General features: G+C 37.9%; 1 protein-coding gene across 1 annotated transcript in view; it reads left to right on the forward strand.

Moving 5' to 3' along the window:
• Nucleotides 1-20,405, forward strand: part of HIBCH (3-hydroxyisobutyryl-CoA hydrolase) — a gene marked incomplete at both ends in the record, with an annotated part of 78,624 nt that overhangs the window by 15,915 nt on the left and 42,304 nt on the right. The window contains 3 exons of the mRNA XM_080688918.1: nt 641-725; nt 8,259-8,339; nt 14,203-14,255. Coding sequence (XP_080545044.1) covers nt 641-725; nt 8,259-8,339; nt 14,203-14,255 — 219 coding nt within the window. The remainder of the gene's footprint in view (nt 1-640; nt 726-8,258; nt 8,340-14,202; nt 14,256-20,405) is intronic.

The following is a 20,405-nucleotide window of genomic DNA, read 5'->3' on the forward strand; positions in this document are numbered from 1 at the left end:
CGAGGCCCATTTCAGCTACTCAGTGAGGAGGATCACAGGTTCAAGGCCCGTTTCAGCTACCCAGTGAGGCCCTCCACAACTTAGCGAGACCCTGTTTCAAAGTAAAGAATAAAAATAGGGCTGGGGGTGTAGCTCAGAGGTAGAATACCCCTGGGTTCCATTCCTAGTACTGCAAAAAGAGAAAAAAGAAAATTTTTAGGCTTTTAGTAGAAACTAAACTTTTTGGTAGAAAGTAAATTTAGTAGAAACTGATTTTTTTAGTTATTGCTCCGTTTATCAATAATCCTTGGGTTGATTTGTTCATCAGATTTACAAGTTTGTGTAACAATATCATTAAGCCCATATTTATTCATCTCAGTCTCAGGGTTGTGATAGATGTTTCTGATGCCTTCATGAAGTTTGGATCACAAGATGAACTCATCTAGCGTCCCCGGGGGAATATACTTTATCTCAGAAAGGAAATCAGAGTTCATTCCATGAACGGAATGAATGGGATCCATTCCTCTCGATGTGCTTTATAAATGACGTATATGTGTAACATACACGAATATATATGGATGTGTTTATGTGCATATGGAAGTATCTTTAATGAGTTTGTATTTACAGTATGCTTATACCTTCTTCTTTTGCCTTTGGATAGAAGTGGGATCAAGATCCTGAAACTTACCTGGTGATTATAAAAGGAGCTGGAGGAAAGGCTTTCTGTGCCGGGGGTGATGTCCGAGGTAAAACTCTTCCTAACTCTCATATGAATGCTCCCCCCATTAGAGCTGATAAAGTATTGGCAGTTTTTCTAGGGCAATTTGTAATTTTCTTTCCTTCTTAGAGTATTTATTTATTTATTTATTTTGGTGGCACTGGGAGTGGAACCCAGGGGCTTTCTACCTCCGGGCTATACTCCCAGACCTATTTTATATTTTATTTGGAAACAGGGTCTCACTAAGTTGCTGAGAGCCTCACTCAGTAGCTGAGGCTGGCTTCAAACCTGTGCAACCCTCCTGTCTCAGCCTCTCAAGAGTGGGGATTACAAGCCTGTGCCACCATGCCCGGCAAGTTTTTATTTTTGATTATGAGTTAATAATCATTAAACATTAATGGTTAATAAAGAAAATAATTTAATAATTAAAGTTAATAAAAAGAAAAATTTAAAAGACATTACCATTTATAGTTAATACTAGAATATGAGGGAGTAGGGATTTCTTTTCTGTGCTAGATATGTAGCCCTTTGAAATTTAGATACTTTTTCTTCTTGAATTATAAACAAAATAGTTATGGTAAGTGGGCCCATCTTGTATTTTAGAATAGCTGATATTAAGCAATACAGGTGGTCACATAATCTGACAATATGGTCATGTTGAGTGACTTGCCATTCTTGTAATATGTCCTGCTCTCACATATTTCCATAACTTTTCACATGTTTTCTCACTGTGATCCATGGCAAGCATTTTCTATAGCTTTTTTATTTTTGGTGGTACTGGGGTTCCTGGAAGCCCTTCTACCTCCGGGCTACACTTCCATACCTATTTTATACTTTTTTTTTTTATTTGGAAACAGGGTCTCTTAAGCCAGCACGGCTGGCTTTGAGCCTGTGTGATGCTGCTGTCTCCGCCTCCCAAGTACGGGGATTACAAGCGAGCGCCACCATGCCCGGCGTTACTTACAGCTTTTATATATATATTGTGTGTGTGTGTGTGTGTGTGTGTGTGTGTGTGTGTGTGTGTGTATTTACCTGTTTCAAATACAGAAATAAGTAAAATAAATGGTTTTTCTAATGTACAGATCAATTGGTACATACTTAAATGTTAGAAGAAATACTTGTTCTCAACACCAAAGTCATGTATTTATTGTAATCATCATTAGTTGTCTATATTTTATATGTCAGCTTTTGCATTGCTGACCAAAATACCTGACAAGAACAATTTAGAGAAATGAAAGTTTATTTGGGCTCCAAGGCAAAAACATCAGTGGCAGAGAGTTGCAGAGGACAGCTGCTTATCTCATGGCAGTAGGTGAGGGGGAGGGACCAGGGACATACATGGTTCCCAGGGTCACACACCCCAGGGATCTACCTCTGCCAGACACACTCCATTTGCCTGTAGTTATTATTCCATTCAAATTATTAACCTATCAATGGATAAGTTTAGAGCCTTGATTCTATTGTTTCACCTCTTAATATTAGTATACTACCAGCACATGAGCTTTTCTGGGGGAAATTCCATAGTCAAACCATAATAGAAGACGGGTGTGGTGGCGTACACTTGTAATCACAGGATTTGGGAGGCTCAGACAGTATGATCATGGTTCGCGGACAGCCTCAGCTACTTAGTGAGGCCCTTTGCAACTCAGTGAGACCCTATTTCAAAATAAAGAAAAAAAATAGAGCTGGGGGTGTAGTTCGTAGGTAAAATGCCCTTTGGGTTCCATCCCTAGTGCCACAAACAAAACAAAACAACTGTTTATCAGAATTCTAGAGTTATTCTAAATATCTAGTCAATAATTCTATTTAAAGGGGTCTTTTTTTGTCATTTGGAGCCGGGGATCAAACCTAGAACGCTGCACCTTTGCCACTGAGCTACATCTTGAATTCTAGTCAATAATTCTTGTGCAATACTTTCCTAAATAGTAGAGGAAGTGGCCAGGTGCCACATCTTCTTGTAATTCCTGCTACTTAGGAGGCAGGATCACAAATTCTAGGCCAGCCGGGGCATCCTGGCAAGATCTTATCTCAAAATAAAAGAGCTGTGGATATAGCTTGGTGGTAGAGCACTTGCCCAGCATGTGGAAGGATCTAGGTTCAATACTTAGTACTATGCCAAGAAAATAAAAAAAAAGGGACTTCCGGGAAGATGGCGACCGAGAAAAGCGGGGCTTAAGAGTCCCGCTAACAACCAATCTCCATTACCACAAAAAGAGCGCCTTTCATAGCCAGAAAACACCATCACCAGAAAAACAAAAAAACCACCAGGCTCCAGAGAGAAAGCGGACTGAGAACAGAGCTCAGGGCCACAGAGGAGACACACGCGCCCGAGGACGCGGCAGCAGCGCCATACTGCCGGCGGCAGCGGCGAACTCAGCGGACGGCTACAGCAAGCCGAGGTGAGCCGATGCGGAACAGCCAGGCGGGATCTTTCGGCGCAGACAGCATTTAAAGCTCCCAGTGGCTGAGCTCAGCACACGCTGCAGCGATTCAGAGTGGAAATCAAAACCAGAGAAGAAAAAATACGCCAGCCTCATGGCCGAGGGCGTGGCAGAGGCGCCATATTGCCACTGGCGGCGGCAGCAGCAGTGAATTCACCGAGTCCAGTACAGCTACATCTACGTACTCAAGAACAGTGAGTCAAATTGCGGGCCACAGAGGAGAAATCCCAGTACTGTACTTCCTGGGACTTGACCCAGTGGGGGAGTGGCGGTGGCAGAGATATCACACCATAGGAGAGCGTGCAACCTGGCACCCCCCATAGTTTAAAGCAGCCTCTATCGACTCCCTGGGTCGGAGACTCTGTGATACAACCCAGTAAAGGAGTAGTAGGGTCTGAGATAATACAGACTCGAGATCCAGAGCACCTTAAGTGAAGCCATAGTGACCTAAGGGAAGAACCCAGAGAAGGCACAAACCTCTGAAATCATGGGAAAGAGGAATAACACTGAAGTAATGAATGTGCACAACCCCACAACATCAGAACCTGATAAAACAGAAAATCAGAGATTTCTAGAAGATCAAATCAGGAAAATAACTGTAGAAATAATAGAGGTGCTTCGAAAAGAACTCAGAGAGAGCCAAAAAGAGATAAAGGATGCAATTAATGAAGTAAAGGCCTCAATTCAAAGCACAAACAACCGATTAGACCACATGGAGAACAGAATCTCGCTCTTAGAAGATGAGCAATCCAAAAATGAATGCATAGTTTCTAATCTAGAAAAAGATATCCAACAGCAGGAATCTGACATTGAAGAAATATGGGCCCATCTTAAGAGAGCTAACCTAAGAATAATTGGAATAGAGGAGGGAAAAGAAAGTGATACCAAAGGGATCAACAATCTCTTCAAGGAAGTAATAGCAGAAAATTTTCCAAATATAGAGCAAGAGGTTGATACACAGATCCAGGAAACTTATAGAACTCCCTTTAGACAGGATCGGAGAAGAGGATCCCCACGCCATATAATTGTCAAAATGACCAATGTGGAAGCCAAGCAGAGAATCTTAAAGGCAACAAAAACAAAGGGCCAAGTGACATTCAGAGTTAAACCAATTAGAATCACTCCAGACTTCCCAAACCAAGTCATGAGAGCCAGAAGGGCTTGGAGTAACATATTCCAAACTCTGAAAGAAAACAACTTCCAGCCAAAAATTTACTATCCAGCAAAACTTTCTATCAAATTAGATGGAGAAATAAGAAGCTTCCATGACAAACAGAAACTGAAGGAATTTATGTCTTCAAAACCAGCGCTAGAGAAAATACTCAAAGAGATTAACTACAAAGAAGAAATAGGTAACACTCACCAGAACCAGAGAAACAAGAGTTTCCATCCAACAGACAACTAAGATTGGTTATCTGTGGAGACTCATTATTTATGTTAGTCTTTTACCTATCTCTAAGTTGTATTGTTTGCCTTTATTGTTGTTAATTTTTAGGATTTCTAGTTGGAATATTAATATACCTTCAGATATAGCATTTGGAAATATTTTATCCAATTCTATTAGTAACTTTTAACTCTGTTTACATTGTCTTTGGATATACAATATTTTCTTTTATTTTTTAGGGAGTTTGTATATTCTTCTGTTGCCTGTGCCATTGAAATCATATCCAAGAAATCACTGCCAATTTCAATGTTGTGAGGTTTTATGACCCAGATTTCCTCCTAAAAGTTTATAGTCTTAAGATTTATATTTAGGTCTTTTATCTAGTTTGAGTTAATACTTGTATGTGGGATTAGGTAAGGGTCCAATTTTATTCTTTTCCATGTAATTATTATTTTTCAACAATATTTAGTTAAAAGATTATTATTTCCACCACCAAATCTTCGTGGAAACCTTGTCAAAAATAACTTGACAATATAGGGAAGAAGTTAGCTCTAGGCTTGTATTTAACTCCAATGGTCTATATATCTGCCTTTAGAACAGTACTACACTGTTTCAATTATTGTAGCTTTATATGGTTTGAAATCAGAAAATATACATCTTCTAGCTTTGTTTTTGCTTCGAGATTGTTTTGGGTATCTAGAGTCCATATTCCATATCAGGATAGATTTTTTTCTGAAAAATAAATATATGATAGTTTCACCTAAAAAAAAGAAAAAAATATTCTCTGGTAAGAAAGAAAGCAAAAAGAAATATTGAAATGTTATCTTTAAGTCATCAAAAGCTTGGTATCAGACAAATGAAACTGTTATGTGAGATTATCATTTTTAATTTTGGATAAATTGCTATAATACTAGATGTCAACCACTAAGCCAAGCATGGGAGGGAGGGATGGGGAGAGAATGGGGTGGGGATCGGGTGGGGGCTGACTGGGCGATGTGTGCATGTATGTCTACAAAAGTTTGTATCCCACTATGATGTATGAATACAGTGCACCAATAAAATAAAATTAAAAAAAAAGAAAATAAAAAAAGGAACCATGTATATATATATATAATATGTTTAATTTATATTTTATTAGGTAATTCTTAAAGCACTAAGGAAAGACATGATATTACTGTATGTAGAAAAAACTATTATAGCAGTCTTGATAGGCACACATTGGACATGTGAACTCTGTACAATAGAAAATTATGATGGAATAAATAAATATAAAAAGAAATGGATTTGAAAAGAAAGAAATTACACTAGAAATGAAACCATCTGGTAGTGTTTACTATTTGGCAGATGTTTATTGAGAATTTATCATTAAGCCAGGTGGAAGTATGCTGTAGCAATGTTTGTGCAAGTTATATTTCCATTGATTTTTTTTTTATGGTACCAGGGATGGAACCCAGGGACATTCTAACACCGAGCCACACCCCAGCCCTATTTTTTATTATTTATTTTGAAACAAGTTCTCACCAAGTTGCAAAGGGCCTCACTAAGTAGCTAAGGCTGTTCTCGAACGGGGATGCTCCTATCTCAACCTACCAAATCCTGGAATTATAAGCATGTGCCACCACACCTGGCTCCATTGATATTATTAATAAAAATGTTGCCATCTTATTTACCTGTCTAGCCTCACCGTTTACCATTTTTCTTTTGTCTTAAGACTATTTGATTTTTTTTTTCCGCTCTTTTCTTTCTTGCTTTTGGGCTTTTGTAGGTACTGCTGCTTCTCCATGAAACTTTTTCTCCTGTCATTTTAAGGAAATTCCTGTCTTTTCAAACATGGCTGAGGCTTTGCTCTTCTGGAAATCCACCTTTAGTCAACCCCTCCTGCTCCCATTCCCATGGAACTCCAGCTGTATATTTGCTCTCTGTAGTACAAAGAGTATATTTTAGTAGTCTGTATTTTTTATTAGTCTGAACTCCAGAGCAGTAATCTTATATTGTTATTATCTGTAGCAGCTAAAGTAGTGTTTGATATATGGTACAGGCTCGATAAATGTTTTGTGGTACCATGAATGTGGCAGAAATATTTAACTAGTATACACAGCAGCACTTCCTTTTTACACACATGTATATATGTATAATGTATTTTGTATTAAGATATATAACCAAAGCTGGGCATGATGACACACAGTTGTAATCCCAACATTCGGGAGGCTGAGACAGGAGGATTGTGGTTTGTGGACATCCTCAGCTATTTAGTGAGGCCCTCTGTAACTCAGTGAGACCCTGTTTCAAAATAAAGAATAAAAAAATAGGGTAGGGGGTATAACTCAGAGGTTGAATGCCCCTTGGTCCCATCCCCAGACACACACACACAATCAAAAGAACAGGGTGTGATGGTGCATGGCTGTAATCCCAGTGACTCCTAAGGCTGCGGCAAGAGGATTGCAAGTTTGAGGCAGCTTGGGGCAATTTTGTGGGACCTTGTCTCAAAATAAATAAGTAAATAAATATTAAATAAATAAATGTGGGGAATAAACTTAGTGGTAGATTGCCACTGGGTTCAGTTATCAGTATGCAAAAAAATTTGCTTGTATATCTAGGAAATGTTATTTATTCAGCTACTGGAGAAAAAAATGATAAAAAATGCAGTTCATTACAATTTGTAATTTCTAATTTAAATATAATACTTCGCAAGAAGTATACTAAGTCTGTGACCATAGATGGAAAAACAGATTATTCTGACATCAGATGTATGCAGTTTCCCCTGGATACCAAGCAAGCAGTCAGTTCTGCAGACAGCAGCTGGGTATTTTCTAACCCGATTCTGACACTATCTGCAGACAGCATCAGTTCCCACATGTTGAGGGCTCAGTCTCTAAGGCCCTTCTCGCTTTAGATGCCAATGGCAAGCCCCAGGGTGTTTTACAACTGCATTCTGACCCCAATATAAATTGGGCGTCTCAACCCACTCCTCAGGTTCAGTTGATTTCCTCAAGTGCCTCACAGAACTCAGGGAAACACCTTCATTTCCTGGTAAATTATAAAGGTACAGATGCAAAGGTGCCTACGGCAAGGTAAGGGAAAGGGGCATGGAGCTTTTGTGCCCCCTTTGGATGTGCCATTCGCTAGCAGCCGCCACATGTCCAGCTGTCTGGAAGCTCTTCAAACCTTGTCCTTTTGGGTTTTTATAAAGACTATTATATAGGCGTGATTGAAGAATGGACAGCCATGTGGAGATGTTACTGGCCCAAAAGGCTATATCCTAATGCTAGTAGACTGTGGGGAAACCCACAAGGCCTGTCTGTTCAGATTCTTTCTGGCCCTCCATTGCAGCCTTCTTTCCTCCCTGTTCTGGGGCAAGATTCCCCGGATGGTTGGCATCATATTATCTGCTTTTAGACAAGGGGATCAAAGAATACCTCCAAAACAGAAGGGCAGGAAGGGAGAGATTACAGTATCTGACATGCTTTGGGGAAGAGAAGTTCTACTTTCTGTGGCCTCCGTTGATAAAAGAGTAACTTTGGCCTTGAAGCAGTGACATTGGACTGTGGATCTCTATAACATGTCTGTGGCATGGTCACCTTTCAAACTTTAGCCATTTTAGAGTCTTTCCCTCCTTCCACTACTTAATTATCACAGCACTTTTAATTGAGTACCTTTGACTATATTGACTAGAGAATATCTTTTTAAAAATCTATAATTGTGTTTTTTTGTTTTTTTTTCTTCCATCTTTCCTTAGCAATCTCAGAAGCTACAAAGGCAAAACAGACGCTGCCTCAAGAGTTCTTCAGGGAAGAATATACACTGAACAATGCCATCAGTATGTGTGCTCTGCTGAGATCTTGAAAATGGAATCAAGAAATAGGGTGGAAAGTATGATTTATTAAGATGTAACCAACTACTAGGCATTCTTATTGAAATTTATGGGTTGGGTATAAACAAAGTTAGTTTAACTATTCTGTTTATCCCAGAATAATTACACTTTAATATTTTGGGGCTGTACTTAGCTACTATTTGTCATAAAAATTAACATGAAAATTTAGGCTCCTGATTCTATAGCTAGTTTTCTTGGTAAACAGAAAACTCAGGTCTCAGATTTCTCTATTAAGTGAATTATACTTTCCTGATCCCTATGGAACTTTGGAATAAAATTCTCTTTATAGTAGCGGGTCTAGTTTTAGTAGAAGGAAAGCACTGCTTCTATCAAACACATAGTTTCAAAACTTAAGTTTTAGGAAATGACATAATAAATACATGTGTACCTACCAGTCCAGAAAAAAAGAGATAACAGTATTGTGTTTTTGGTTGATGTTATAAAATTTACTTAAACTATAATGCTTAGCTGGGTGTGATGGTGCATGCTTGTAATCTCAGTACTTGGGAGACCAAGACAGGAGGATCATAGGTTCAAGGCCAGCCTCAGCAACCTAGCAAGGCTCTGTTTCAAAATAAAAAGAAAGAAAAATAGGATTGGAGACATAACTTGGAGGTAGAATGCCCCTGGGTTCAATCCCCAGTACTGCTAAATAAATAAATAAATAAATAAATAAATAAATAAATAAGGGATGGGAGTATAGCTTGGAGGTAGATTGCCCCTGGGTTCCATCCCCATATATGTATATGTATGTGTGTGTATATATATGTATATATACATATATAAACATATATATATGTATGTATGTATGTTTCAAAGTAGTTACAGTTCAGCCCACTTTGTGACCTCCCTTAGTGCTTTCCTTTCTCTCATGAGAAACACCCATTGTCCCACTTGAAAAAAAGATGTTTGCTTTTAAAGAATGCCTGTGGTTTAATCTATAGTGCCAAACACACACACACACACACACACACACACACACACACACACGAGTGTGCCATGTATACATACCACCACCACCATCTGTAATCATAGCTATTCGGGAGGCTAAGGCAGTAGGATCATAAGTTTGAGGCCAGTATGTAACTCAGTGGTGGAGTGCTTGTTTAACATGCATGATGCCTTGAGTTCAATCTCCCCAGTATCACAAAGAAAAAGAAGCAACCATTGTTATTTGGTATCTTCTTAGACCATATTTAATATTTTTACTTCACATTTATGAATGAATAGTATCACTTTGTTTTAAAATTTATACAATACTATCTTACTATATGCACATATTCACTGAGTTATTGTTCAATTTAATTTTTCAAATTTATAATGGTGTGAGAACAATTCATGTTCTGTAGAAAGTGCACTTCAAATTTTGATCTTTTCCTGGGCTAGTGATAAACAGTATCATACTGTCTCACGATGCTGGGCAGCAGCAGCAAGCTGCAATTTCCAGTCATCCCGAGGTCACAGGGGTCAGTAGCCAATGCTCTCTAGGGTTCTGTGTTGCTAAGCTAAGGTGTTTAGTAGGTTAGATGTATTAATTGCATTTTTGATTTGCAATATTTTTAACTTAAAAGTGGCTTTATTGGGTGAAACTCCTTTGTAAGTCAGGGAGTATCTGTATACAATTCCATATAATGTTTTACACCATATAGTTAACCATTCTATACCATCCAAAGTTATGAATATACCTTATACTACTTATCTATTCTATATTTATACATTTTAAACTATTTCCAGTTTTTACTACTATAAGTAGTTATACCCTTGTGTCTGGGTAGTGACCACGTGCCAACATTGTTGGTTTTCTTTTTTCTTTTTTCTTTTTTTTTAGTGCCTATGTGCTAATGTTTCTCTAGAAATAATATGGAATGATGGACCATGGAGTTTATATATCTCTACTTTTTTCCCCAAATTCTTCCCTAAATTATAACTTTCGACACATCTTTTGTTATGACTGCTCTTGGATTTTTTATCTTTGCTATGAATTTAAGAATTGATTCATCTAGTTCCACAAAAGATCCTTTGTATGTTTTTATTGGAATGATAGTGAGTTATGGATTACATAGAAAATATCTTTGATATTGCATCTTCTCTCCATTAATGTGGCATATTTCTTCATTAATTCATAGAGTTTTAATTTATGGTTATATAATAAAATTATGATTTGTAGTATACACCATAAAAATTCACTCATTTTATGTTTACAACTCAATGATTTTTAGGACAGTTACCAAATTGTACTAACCATAAATAAGTTTTAGAATACTTTCTTCTGATTGACTTTCATGTCCTATAAAGTCTAATTTCTCCATAAAGTCTTTTTAAATTCTTATTTTTTTTTTTTTTACAGTAATTTAGGAAGAATCTGTTTAAAAAAGGGAGGGGAGGCTGGGCATGGTGGCACACGCTTGTAATCCCAGCATTTGGGAGGCTGAGACAGGAGGATCACGGTTCATGGACAGCCTCAGATACTTAGGCCTTTTGCAACTCAGTGAGACCCTGTTTCAAAATAAAGAAGAAAAAAATAGGGCTGGGGGTGTAGTTCAGAGGTAGAATGCTCCTGACTTTCATCCCCAGTACTGCAAAAAGAGATGGGGGCTGGAGTGTAGGGCAGTGATTGAATGCCCCTGGATTCAATGATTCAATTCCTAGTAACACACACACACACACACACACACACACACACACACACACACACACTGCTAATTCTTGTGTCCTTTATCCATGTCTTGCCTCACAGCTTCAAACATACTCTTTGTTGCCTTGATTGTACCCTAGAGAGTTTCCCCCATTCACTGGCACGACCTTAAGCTTCGCGGGTGGAGGTGCTGAGGGGGCGCTGGAGGAGGCAGAATCTCTCTTCTTCTTCCTTCTGTGACGCCAGGCTGGCCAGTGGAGCTCACCCAAGCAAGTTTCAGTAGCACCCCCACAGGCAGCTTTACCTGCAGTTGTACAGGTTTCCCAGTTGTGGAGGGCTCCGGGATAACCCCTTCCTAGCATACCTGCAGGTGGCGCTCTTGTGGCCGTGCTGGATTCCCAGCAAATGCGATGGTCCTCCAAGGGATGCTTTTTGGTGAATTTTCATCAGTACAACAGCGAGTGGTTTGCCTCAACCTGCTGGCGCCCTATGGGGAGGATTTCCCAATGGCCACCCCAGCACAGAGCTCTTGCCAGGGTTCAGAGTGTGTAGACAAGCTCGGGTCCAGGGCAAGCCAGGCACAGCTGGCAAGCTTCTCTGCCATTCAGTGGACTACAGCTGCAGCCTCTCCAGTGAGGGCAGAATCTCAATAATGGGGACCCCCTTCTCACAAAGCCCAGTCTAATCTTGTCTCTTCTTTGGATACTGGGATATTTTAAATTCTTATTTTAAAAAATTCTTAGAAGCTTGTGGTTTTTGTTAACTGCATTTAATGATTATATTCCTTGTTCATTTTTAAGCCATTATTCCAGGCATATAAAAATGCTTTTGATTTTAATATCTTTATCTAGTAACACTTCTGAAGTCTATTGTTGATGCTAATGGCATTCCTATGTGTTTTCTTGGCTTTTATACATAGGCAGGTCTATCATCTGCACATAATATTTTTTATTTTTTTAATTCTTTGTTTATGAGTTTTCTTATAGTTTATCAAGAACTTCTGTTATAATGCTGAGCAGTAGTAATATTGTTTTGTTCCAGGTATCATTGGGAAAACTTTAAAAACTTTATACTTAGGTACAAATTATTTCTTTTGGTATAAATCTCCTTATACTAAGTTAAGGACATTACTTGTATTCCAAATTCGTTAAGGGTATTTCAGTTGTTCAGTTCTTTGTTTTTTTTTTTTTTTTCTTTTTTTTCCAGTACTGGGGATGGAAACCAGGGACATTTTATCCTCTGAGCTATACCCCTAGTTTTACTTTTTATTCTTTATTTTGAAACAAGGACTCACTAAGTAGCTGAGGCTGCCCATGAACTCATGATCTTCCTGTCTTAGCCTCCCAAGTACTGAGTTTACAAGTGTACGCCACCACGCCTGGCAGTTTGTTCAGCTAATAGTGGTGTTTATCTAGTGCTTGAGCATCTGCTTTCTCAGACTTTCTCCTGGGCAGGGGGCAGCCTTCCTATTGAGTTCCAAAATCAGCAGGTGGAGTTATTCTAGTCTTGTTTTATAAATGGTACAGTTCCTCCTAACCTTAAGTTTTATGCAGCTAGCGATTGTGTAGCTCATAATCTTTGGCTGTAGCTTCAGCTTAGCTATTGACTTTGCATTTCTTCTATGTTTCTGGCACTGGGAATTTCCCTTAGCTTTAAGCCTGACTGTAAATTTAGAAAATAAATTTACTTTTGCTATAATTTCTAGGGTTTTGAAGTAAGTAGAAAAAGGGAACTGTTTTCCTTTTTAGCTCAGTGAACCAAGTAAAATGGGCATCTGAGCAGTTGTTTAAATAAAAAATTACAAATGCTAAATTTACTTAGAATATTTTATTTATTCAAATGTTCTGTATATTGGTGCCAACAGGACTTTTTATAGTGAAGAAGAACATATTCATGTGTGCTGTCCAGTATAAGAGGCATTAGCTACATGTGGCTGTTGAGCACATACAATGTGGCTGATGTGCCCCAAGATTTTATACTAAATAGGAGATTTTAAAAAAAAAACCTTTAAGTAATTTAAAAAGAGAATTCAGTAAAATTTAATATACTGAGAGATTCTTTAGGATCTAATTTACATACATTGTAATGACATAATAGTCACTAAGAAATTTGGCAGATTTTGGCTTCATGGCCCCTATTAAGTCAGTAGTCAATAGTTTATATCTGAAACATATGTATCTATAATTTAACTAGGACCTGAGTATATGTGTATATCTCCATTTCAATCAAGAATTTCATCCATAGTGTCTAGGGAACTACAGGTCAAAATTGAGGGGGCAATGGAAGTCCCTGTGAATTTGGAATTCAAGTTGTGCTGGGTGGTTCTTTGGCTAATTGGGAATACTTTCAGACTTGCTAGATGCATCAAAACTCAACATTTTTATATTGGTCTTCTATAAGGAGGTAATGTTGGCAATAAGTTATAATAGATGTTCAATGACTTATATTTTTTCTTATCTTCTGGCTGACTTTTCCTCTCAGAGGAAACACAAAAAGGGAAAGGAAGGGAATAAAAGTTTGTATGATTAATAATATTTTCAAAGTGGCAAGGACATCTGAGGCCATATATTAAGTCTCATCATTTTACAGATGAGGAAACTTGTTTATATATTATTTATGTGGTATACCCTCACTGATATGTATATATATATTCCGTATAATACATACACATATATAATTTAATAATTATATACATATAATTTAATAATTTAAGGACTGGTGAATTAAATTAGTTTAATGATATCTGCAAAAAGAATAAAAGACTCTGAGTCTTCCAACTCCCAGTGAATGATTTTTCTTGTATGCTGTAATTCCTGTGTGTATCTAGATACTTTAGTTATATAGAAAGCAAACATGTTCTTTAAAATACAACTGTGTATGTAAACATCAGTGGTTTATGATGCAGGTATTAATTATATTAATCAGTAGCTGAAGTATACAAGACTCATTTGTTTCAGGTTGAAAGTCGAACTATTAAATGGTAATGAATAAAATAATTAAGATTGAGTATGGATTGACATTTAAAAATAATATGTTTTACAAACCACATTATAGTCCTCTTTCATATTTCTTGCAAAAATTTCCTAGGAAAATAAAGTCAATATAATGCAATTATTTGAAAAAGTGAATATATTTTAAACATTGCAACTAAAATTATAGCTCTATTTGTTTCAGGCATTTACCAGAAACCATATGTTGCACTTATTGATGGAATTGTGATGGGTGGGGTAAGTAGACTTTTTATTCTTTTCATTGATATGAGTGAGTTGTATTATACATAAGTCACGTTCTTATATGAAGGGATCACTAATAATTTCACTAGCATATATGGGGGAGGGAAAAACTAGTGGAGTGAGGAGTGGAGAGAAAAACATCAAGAAATGTGTTTGTGTATGAATGTATCATTTTGAGTCTCACTATGAAGTATAATTACATTGCACCAATAAATTTAAAAAAATAGGTCAGTAATTACTAAGAAGGAGTAAGGTGATGAAAATACAGTAAAACTCAGTGAAACCAAACCATGTGTGGGATGGATCTTGGATACTGGCAGATTTGAGATGTAATCTTTGCTTATATCACTTTAAACTATCTTAACCCAAAATAATAACGTGTGTTCTTAATTATGTGATACACTGTTTTAACTTTTTGAATTAGCAAGCTTTCTTAACAGAAATCGATCACATTGTTTTGTTTATATGTGGAACCTTTATTGTACTTAGAAACTAGAACAGCTTAGAAGAGAAACAGGAATATGAAGTTTTTTGCTTAGACTATCAAGGGGGGAATGCGATTGTCTACATTGTATCTATTGCACAAAATTTCACCTTAGTATAAGTTTATAATCTTTTTGAAATTCTCTAAAATTTGTCAGTTGACAAATACTTATTTTGCCTGTGTGCTAAAATGTAACTGGCCTTGAAAAGCTTGATAAGGAGTTGGACAAACATGACATAATTACAGAATATATGGTAAATTGTATGGCCATGACTAAAAGAAGTGAGGGATCAGAAAGGATCTTCATGTGGAGAAAGGGCTGCATGGAGAAGGTGGCCAATTGAACTAAGCCTAGGAAGACAGTATAGGGGAGAAAAAGTATTATCTTTTCCGTACCCATTGCAAGAGTCATGGCTGGTATTCCTAGGACAAAAGATGCTTAAAAAGAGAGAAGCTTAACAAATTTACTTAATCAAAGTTTTACATAACATAGAAATCTTAGAAACCTAAAGACCCAGGGAAAACTGAGTTTTTATGTTTACATTTGATGCAGAATGGATGGTTGGATAAAAGTACGATTCAGCCAAAGGTGTATAATCCAGTGGTACTAACCTGGGAAAACTTGGCAAGGCCTGTTTGTGCAGTCTTCTTGGCCTCTCAGTGTTGCATTCCTTTCCTCTGGCTGTATGTCATGCAGGATGCCTTTCCCATGACAGTCTAATGATGTATTTTCAGGAGGGCTATCTCAGAGAGTTCCTTCATTGCTAGCTCTCACTGGCTTCCTTGCTAGAAAGGAAGGGAAAAGCCACAGAGTGACTACAAAAATGGCCTCTCAGGGTAGGATGTTCTGAACCCCAACAATAAATAGGACTTATGTAGATATGTATTAGGAGATCAAAAGATGAAAGTTAAAAAAATTCTACCTGTTAACCAGGCATGGTGGTGTACACCTGTAATCCAAACTACTTGGGAGGCTGACACAAGTTCAAGATCAGCCTGGGCAACTGAGCAAGACACTGTCTTCAGAAAAGGGGTAGGAGTTGGGAATGTAGCTGGTGGTTGACCACTTGCCTGGTATGTGCAAGGCTCTGGGTGCAATCTCTAGCAAAAAATCAGAGTTGGATGTGGTGGCACATGCTTGTAATCCCAGGATTTGGGAGGCTGAGACTGGAGGATCATGGTTCGTGGACAGCCTCAGTTACTTAGTGAGGCCCTCTGCAACTTAGTGAGGTCCTGTTTCAAAATAAAGAATAAAAAATAGACCCGAGGGTATAGCTTGAAGGTAGAATGCTCCTGGGTTCCATCCCCAGTACCACACACACAAAAAAAAATCAGAGAATAGTTTTGATATGAAAGGATTGGTATACTGCCTTTTGGGGCTGTCAGTGGGCAGAATGTCTTCCTTTTTTATAAACACCTGAGAAGATTCATTGTACTGTACCACATCTGAGTGCACTGGCCGTGCCTCTTGGTCCCCATGACATGCACAGGCTGGTATCATGTTCATATACATTTCTGCATATGTAACAGCTAAGAATATTCCATTTATTTGCAAAGAAAATATTGTAGTGGAACAGACCAAGATGATACTGTCTTAAATAGGAGAAGGGGAGGGGTTTGCTGCTTTCTACTGGTCTCTGTTTTCTTTATTTACTTTAAATGATTTTCAAAATGAAGATACACTTTATATCATCCTTTCTTAACCAGAATTCCACTAGACAGTTGAATCTCAGAGCCCAAAGGCAGTGATTTTCAAGCTGTTATCCTTGAAGTTAGCAGCACTTGGGAACTTACAAATACATATTTATGGGTCCCATATCAGAGCCAAACCTAGTTCCAAGGTCCCATGGTCTGTTTGAACAGTTCCCGTAAATTATTCCAGTGATGAAAATCATTGCCCTAAGGAATCCACTTGATGTAATGAAATGACTTCTGTCTCAGCTTCTAGGATGGTACCAGTTATGTAACATCCTTGGGCGATTTAAGAGAAGAATCACATCAGTTGCAGCAATCTGTGGTTCAGAGGAAGTCCTGAGCAAGAACATTTTTCATTACTATGTTTTACCAGCTTCTCTGAAAAGCCCCCTATTTGTCTCTTCTCTCATCAGGTCTGCCCACCAATATCCTTAAAGACCGAGGTTCTGGCCTTTCTTTTTATTTTGACAGTCATAAATATTACTACAATTAGATACAATTTCTTCCTCAGTTAAGTCAGTATACTCAATCTGGATTTTAATTTGGCATTTTTACTTTATTGCTACTGTGTAATCTTTGTTTTTATTTCCCCAGGCATAACATACCCTTTTTCATCTTTTTTTCTTTCTTTTCTTCTTCTTTTTTTTTTTTTTTTTTTTTTTTTTTTTGCGGGTCTGGGGGTAGAACCCAGGGGCATTCGACCTCTGAGCTATACCCCATGCTCTATTTTTTATTCTTTATTTTGAATCTGGGTCTCACTGAGTTGCAGAGGGCCTCACTAAATAGCTATCTCTGAACCATGATCTTCCGGTTTCAGCCTCCCGAATGCTGGGATTACAAGCGTGAGCTACCACGCCTGGCAGCATACCCTTTTTTGGAAAAAAAAAATTTTTTTCCCATGCTGGGTGTAGAGGGCATGCTTGTAATTTCAGTACTTGGGAGGCTGAGACAGGAGGATTGCAAGTTTGCAGCCAGTCTCAGCTACTTAGTGAGGCCTTCTGCAACTTAGTGAGACCCTGTTTCAAAATAAAGAATAAAAATTAGGGCTTGGGATGTAGTTCGGAGTTAGAATGTCCTTGGGTTCCATTGCCAGTACCAAAAAAACCCCCAAAAACAAAAACAAACAACTTTCCCATAACAATTAGAAATGCACCATGTGTGTATGTGTGCACACATGTATAAAAATCATTGTTTACTAAAACAATTCTACTTTAATAATGAACATCTTGTGTAGCTTTTAAAAGAGTAAAATTAACTGATCAGTGACTTGGTTCTTTTTTCCTAGTGGATTTTTTTGCATCTCTTGGTTTTGAAAGGTAACTTCATTTCTCATTTACAGACTTCTTGGAATCTAAGATTTCTTTTTTATCAACTCTCACTTTAAAGATACAGTCAGCTAGATTAATGGTTCTCACCTTTAACTATACTTTAGTATCATTTGGGAGTGTTTTAAAAATCTCAATGCCCACTGAGACCGGAGGAACACAAATTTCAGGTCAGCCTCGGCAAATTAGCAAGACCCTTCCTGTTTCAAAATTTGAAGAGGCTTGGAGGTATCCCGCAGTGGTAGATCACCTCTGGGTTTAATCCCAGTAACACCTGAGCGCGCACACGCACACACATGCTTCTGTGCCCAAGCTTTTATCATCTCTCCAATATTGGTTAAATCCAATATTGGAGTTAGACCTCTGCATTTTTAAAGTCCCCTGGTGAGATCAATCTGAAGGCCATGTTAAGCACTGCTGCATACAACTTTTTAAATTAGTGTGTGGCTCAGTGTCACCCCTGGACCTCTTCCTAAATTCCTCAGTGTTCCTCACTCAGAGGCTCATTAAAACCCACAGTCCTGCTCTGTCCTCATTTCCAGTTTAATCAGTCTAGAGTGTGGCCCAAGAATGCACTTCAAGCAAGTTCTCAGGTTATGGTGATCCTGAAGCTAGGAGGAGAGCTTACCCTAGGAAACATTTGCTTAGGATTTTGAGAAAAGTTTGTTACTTTGTCAAAAACTTTTCTTTTCAGAATTTTTATTAGAATTTGTTGTACATAATTGTCTAAAATAGGCACATTTTAATTAGTTGAAAGAGAAACTTTAAATTATCAGTTTCTTTGAGCAAAGAACAATTCACAGAAGTAGAAGAGAGTCTCTCTGTCAGCATGAGCAGGGAGCTTCTATTGGCCTAACACAGAAGCAAAGTAAGATCTGCATTATTGGGGCGTGGTTTTATTAGTTGACTGCCTGTGATTGTCTGAAATTCACCTCTTTACAAAGTATATTCCTAAACAAGCTTTGGGTTTAAGTTCTAAGACTGAGATTTGCTATAGTTTGTCACAAAGGAATTCAAAGTACATACAGTCTCAAGCCAATAACATGCTTTTATAATTTAATAAACCTAATAACTGTGAGAACAAGATGGGGAAAATAAGGCTAAAGTAGAGGTATATAGAATAGAATAGTAACTGTCTCTGTCCTTGATTTGACTCTAGTCTGTATATTTTTTCCTTGTATGAAAGAATTTTGTGAAGAATTTAATCCAGAAAACTAGAAATCTTGGAATCTCTCTCCCTTCTTTTATTTTCTTGCCATAGGATTCTCCCCGCCCCCAGGATGGACAATGACAGTTCTGCTGTCTCATTATCCACCATGAAGAGTGAGAACAGTGTTTTGCGAAGGAAATTGCTAAATTCTGTTTCAGACTCACATGTTTACTCAATATTTTGGAACATAGTAAAATTAAAATGTTGCTGAATGGTTCTTCATTAGTTGATTAAAATTATATAACATTATTGCCTTTCTGGTGTTTCTGCAAAGAGATAACAATTTGGAGGCTGACATGTATCTTGGTGATAGAGTGCTTGCCTACCATGCGTGGAGCCCTGGGTTCAATCCCCAGTAATGCCCCTCTCATTTTAAAGGAATACATACTTGAAATAATAGCTTATCTTGTTTGGAGGGAATAACTTTTCAATTTTTCCCTTTAAACATCTTGAGGTAACATTTTCCCAAACTAGTATATATATCAGAAACGCAAATTTGCTGAAAAATTTACATTTAAATAGAGCGAGAGGAGAGGGGAATCCTAAACTTTCTATTTCATGCAGGTAGTACCACTTCCACTTTCCTTCCCCACTGAAGTGGATGTAAAGCAAAGCTAAGTTTGTTTCTTTCCTCCCTTCCCTTTATCTTTCCCTCATGCATTTGACAGTAGAAACAATATTGACTCCCCTAGACCAACTCAAAAATATATTATTCTTTTTGTGTTCCTCAATAATTTTAAAAATGCTGCTAGTAGGGTTTTGTGATGGTCAGAGATCACAGTATGCCATCCCAAATGGGCCTATTTACCTAGATATCATTTCAGGAACATAGGTGAAGCTATGGAAAGAGTCCCCCGTTCATAGAGAAATTTACATAGAAGAGGAAATCTCTGCTCACGAGGGTGCCTTCCTGTTTGAAACAGGAAGAGAAGGATGACTAAATCAGAGGAGTCCTCTTGGTGGAGAAGGCACCAACTTAAGACTGAAATAAACTTCACTCTTGTTTACCAAGCTTTTCCTGTCACCTCAGAACTTGCCTCATTTTTCTTTTAGTTGAAGAGGCTACATAAGCTAGCATTTTAGGCCACCTCCTGGGGAACTTTTCCCTGGGTATCTCCCATCTGTACATGTTTATTTTTCTCTTGTTGATTCATTTTTTTTTTTTTTAACAGGGGTCCCAGTTAAAACCTCAGAAGAACCCTTATTTTTTTCTCCTCTTAGATGATCAGTAATGAAAAGTTAAAAGGTTTTTTTTTTTTTTTGGGTGATACTGGGGGTGGAATCCAGAGGCTTTCTACCTCCAGGCTATACTTCCAGACTTATTTATATTTTATTTGGAAACAGGGTCTCACTAAGTTGCTGAGAGCCCCACTAAGTAGTTGAGGCTGGCTTTGAACCTGTGCGATCCTCCTGTCTCAGTCTCCCAAGCG

The sequence above is a fragment of the Muscardinus avellanarius genome (assembly GCF_963383645.1).
Source record: "Muscardinus avellanarius genome assembly, chromosome: 2".
Classification (NCBI taxonomy): domain Eukaryota; kingdom Metazoa; phylum Chordata; class Mammalia; order Rodentia; family Gliridae; genus Muscardinus; species Muscardinus avellanarius.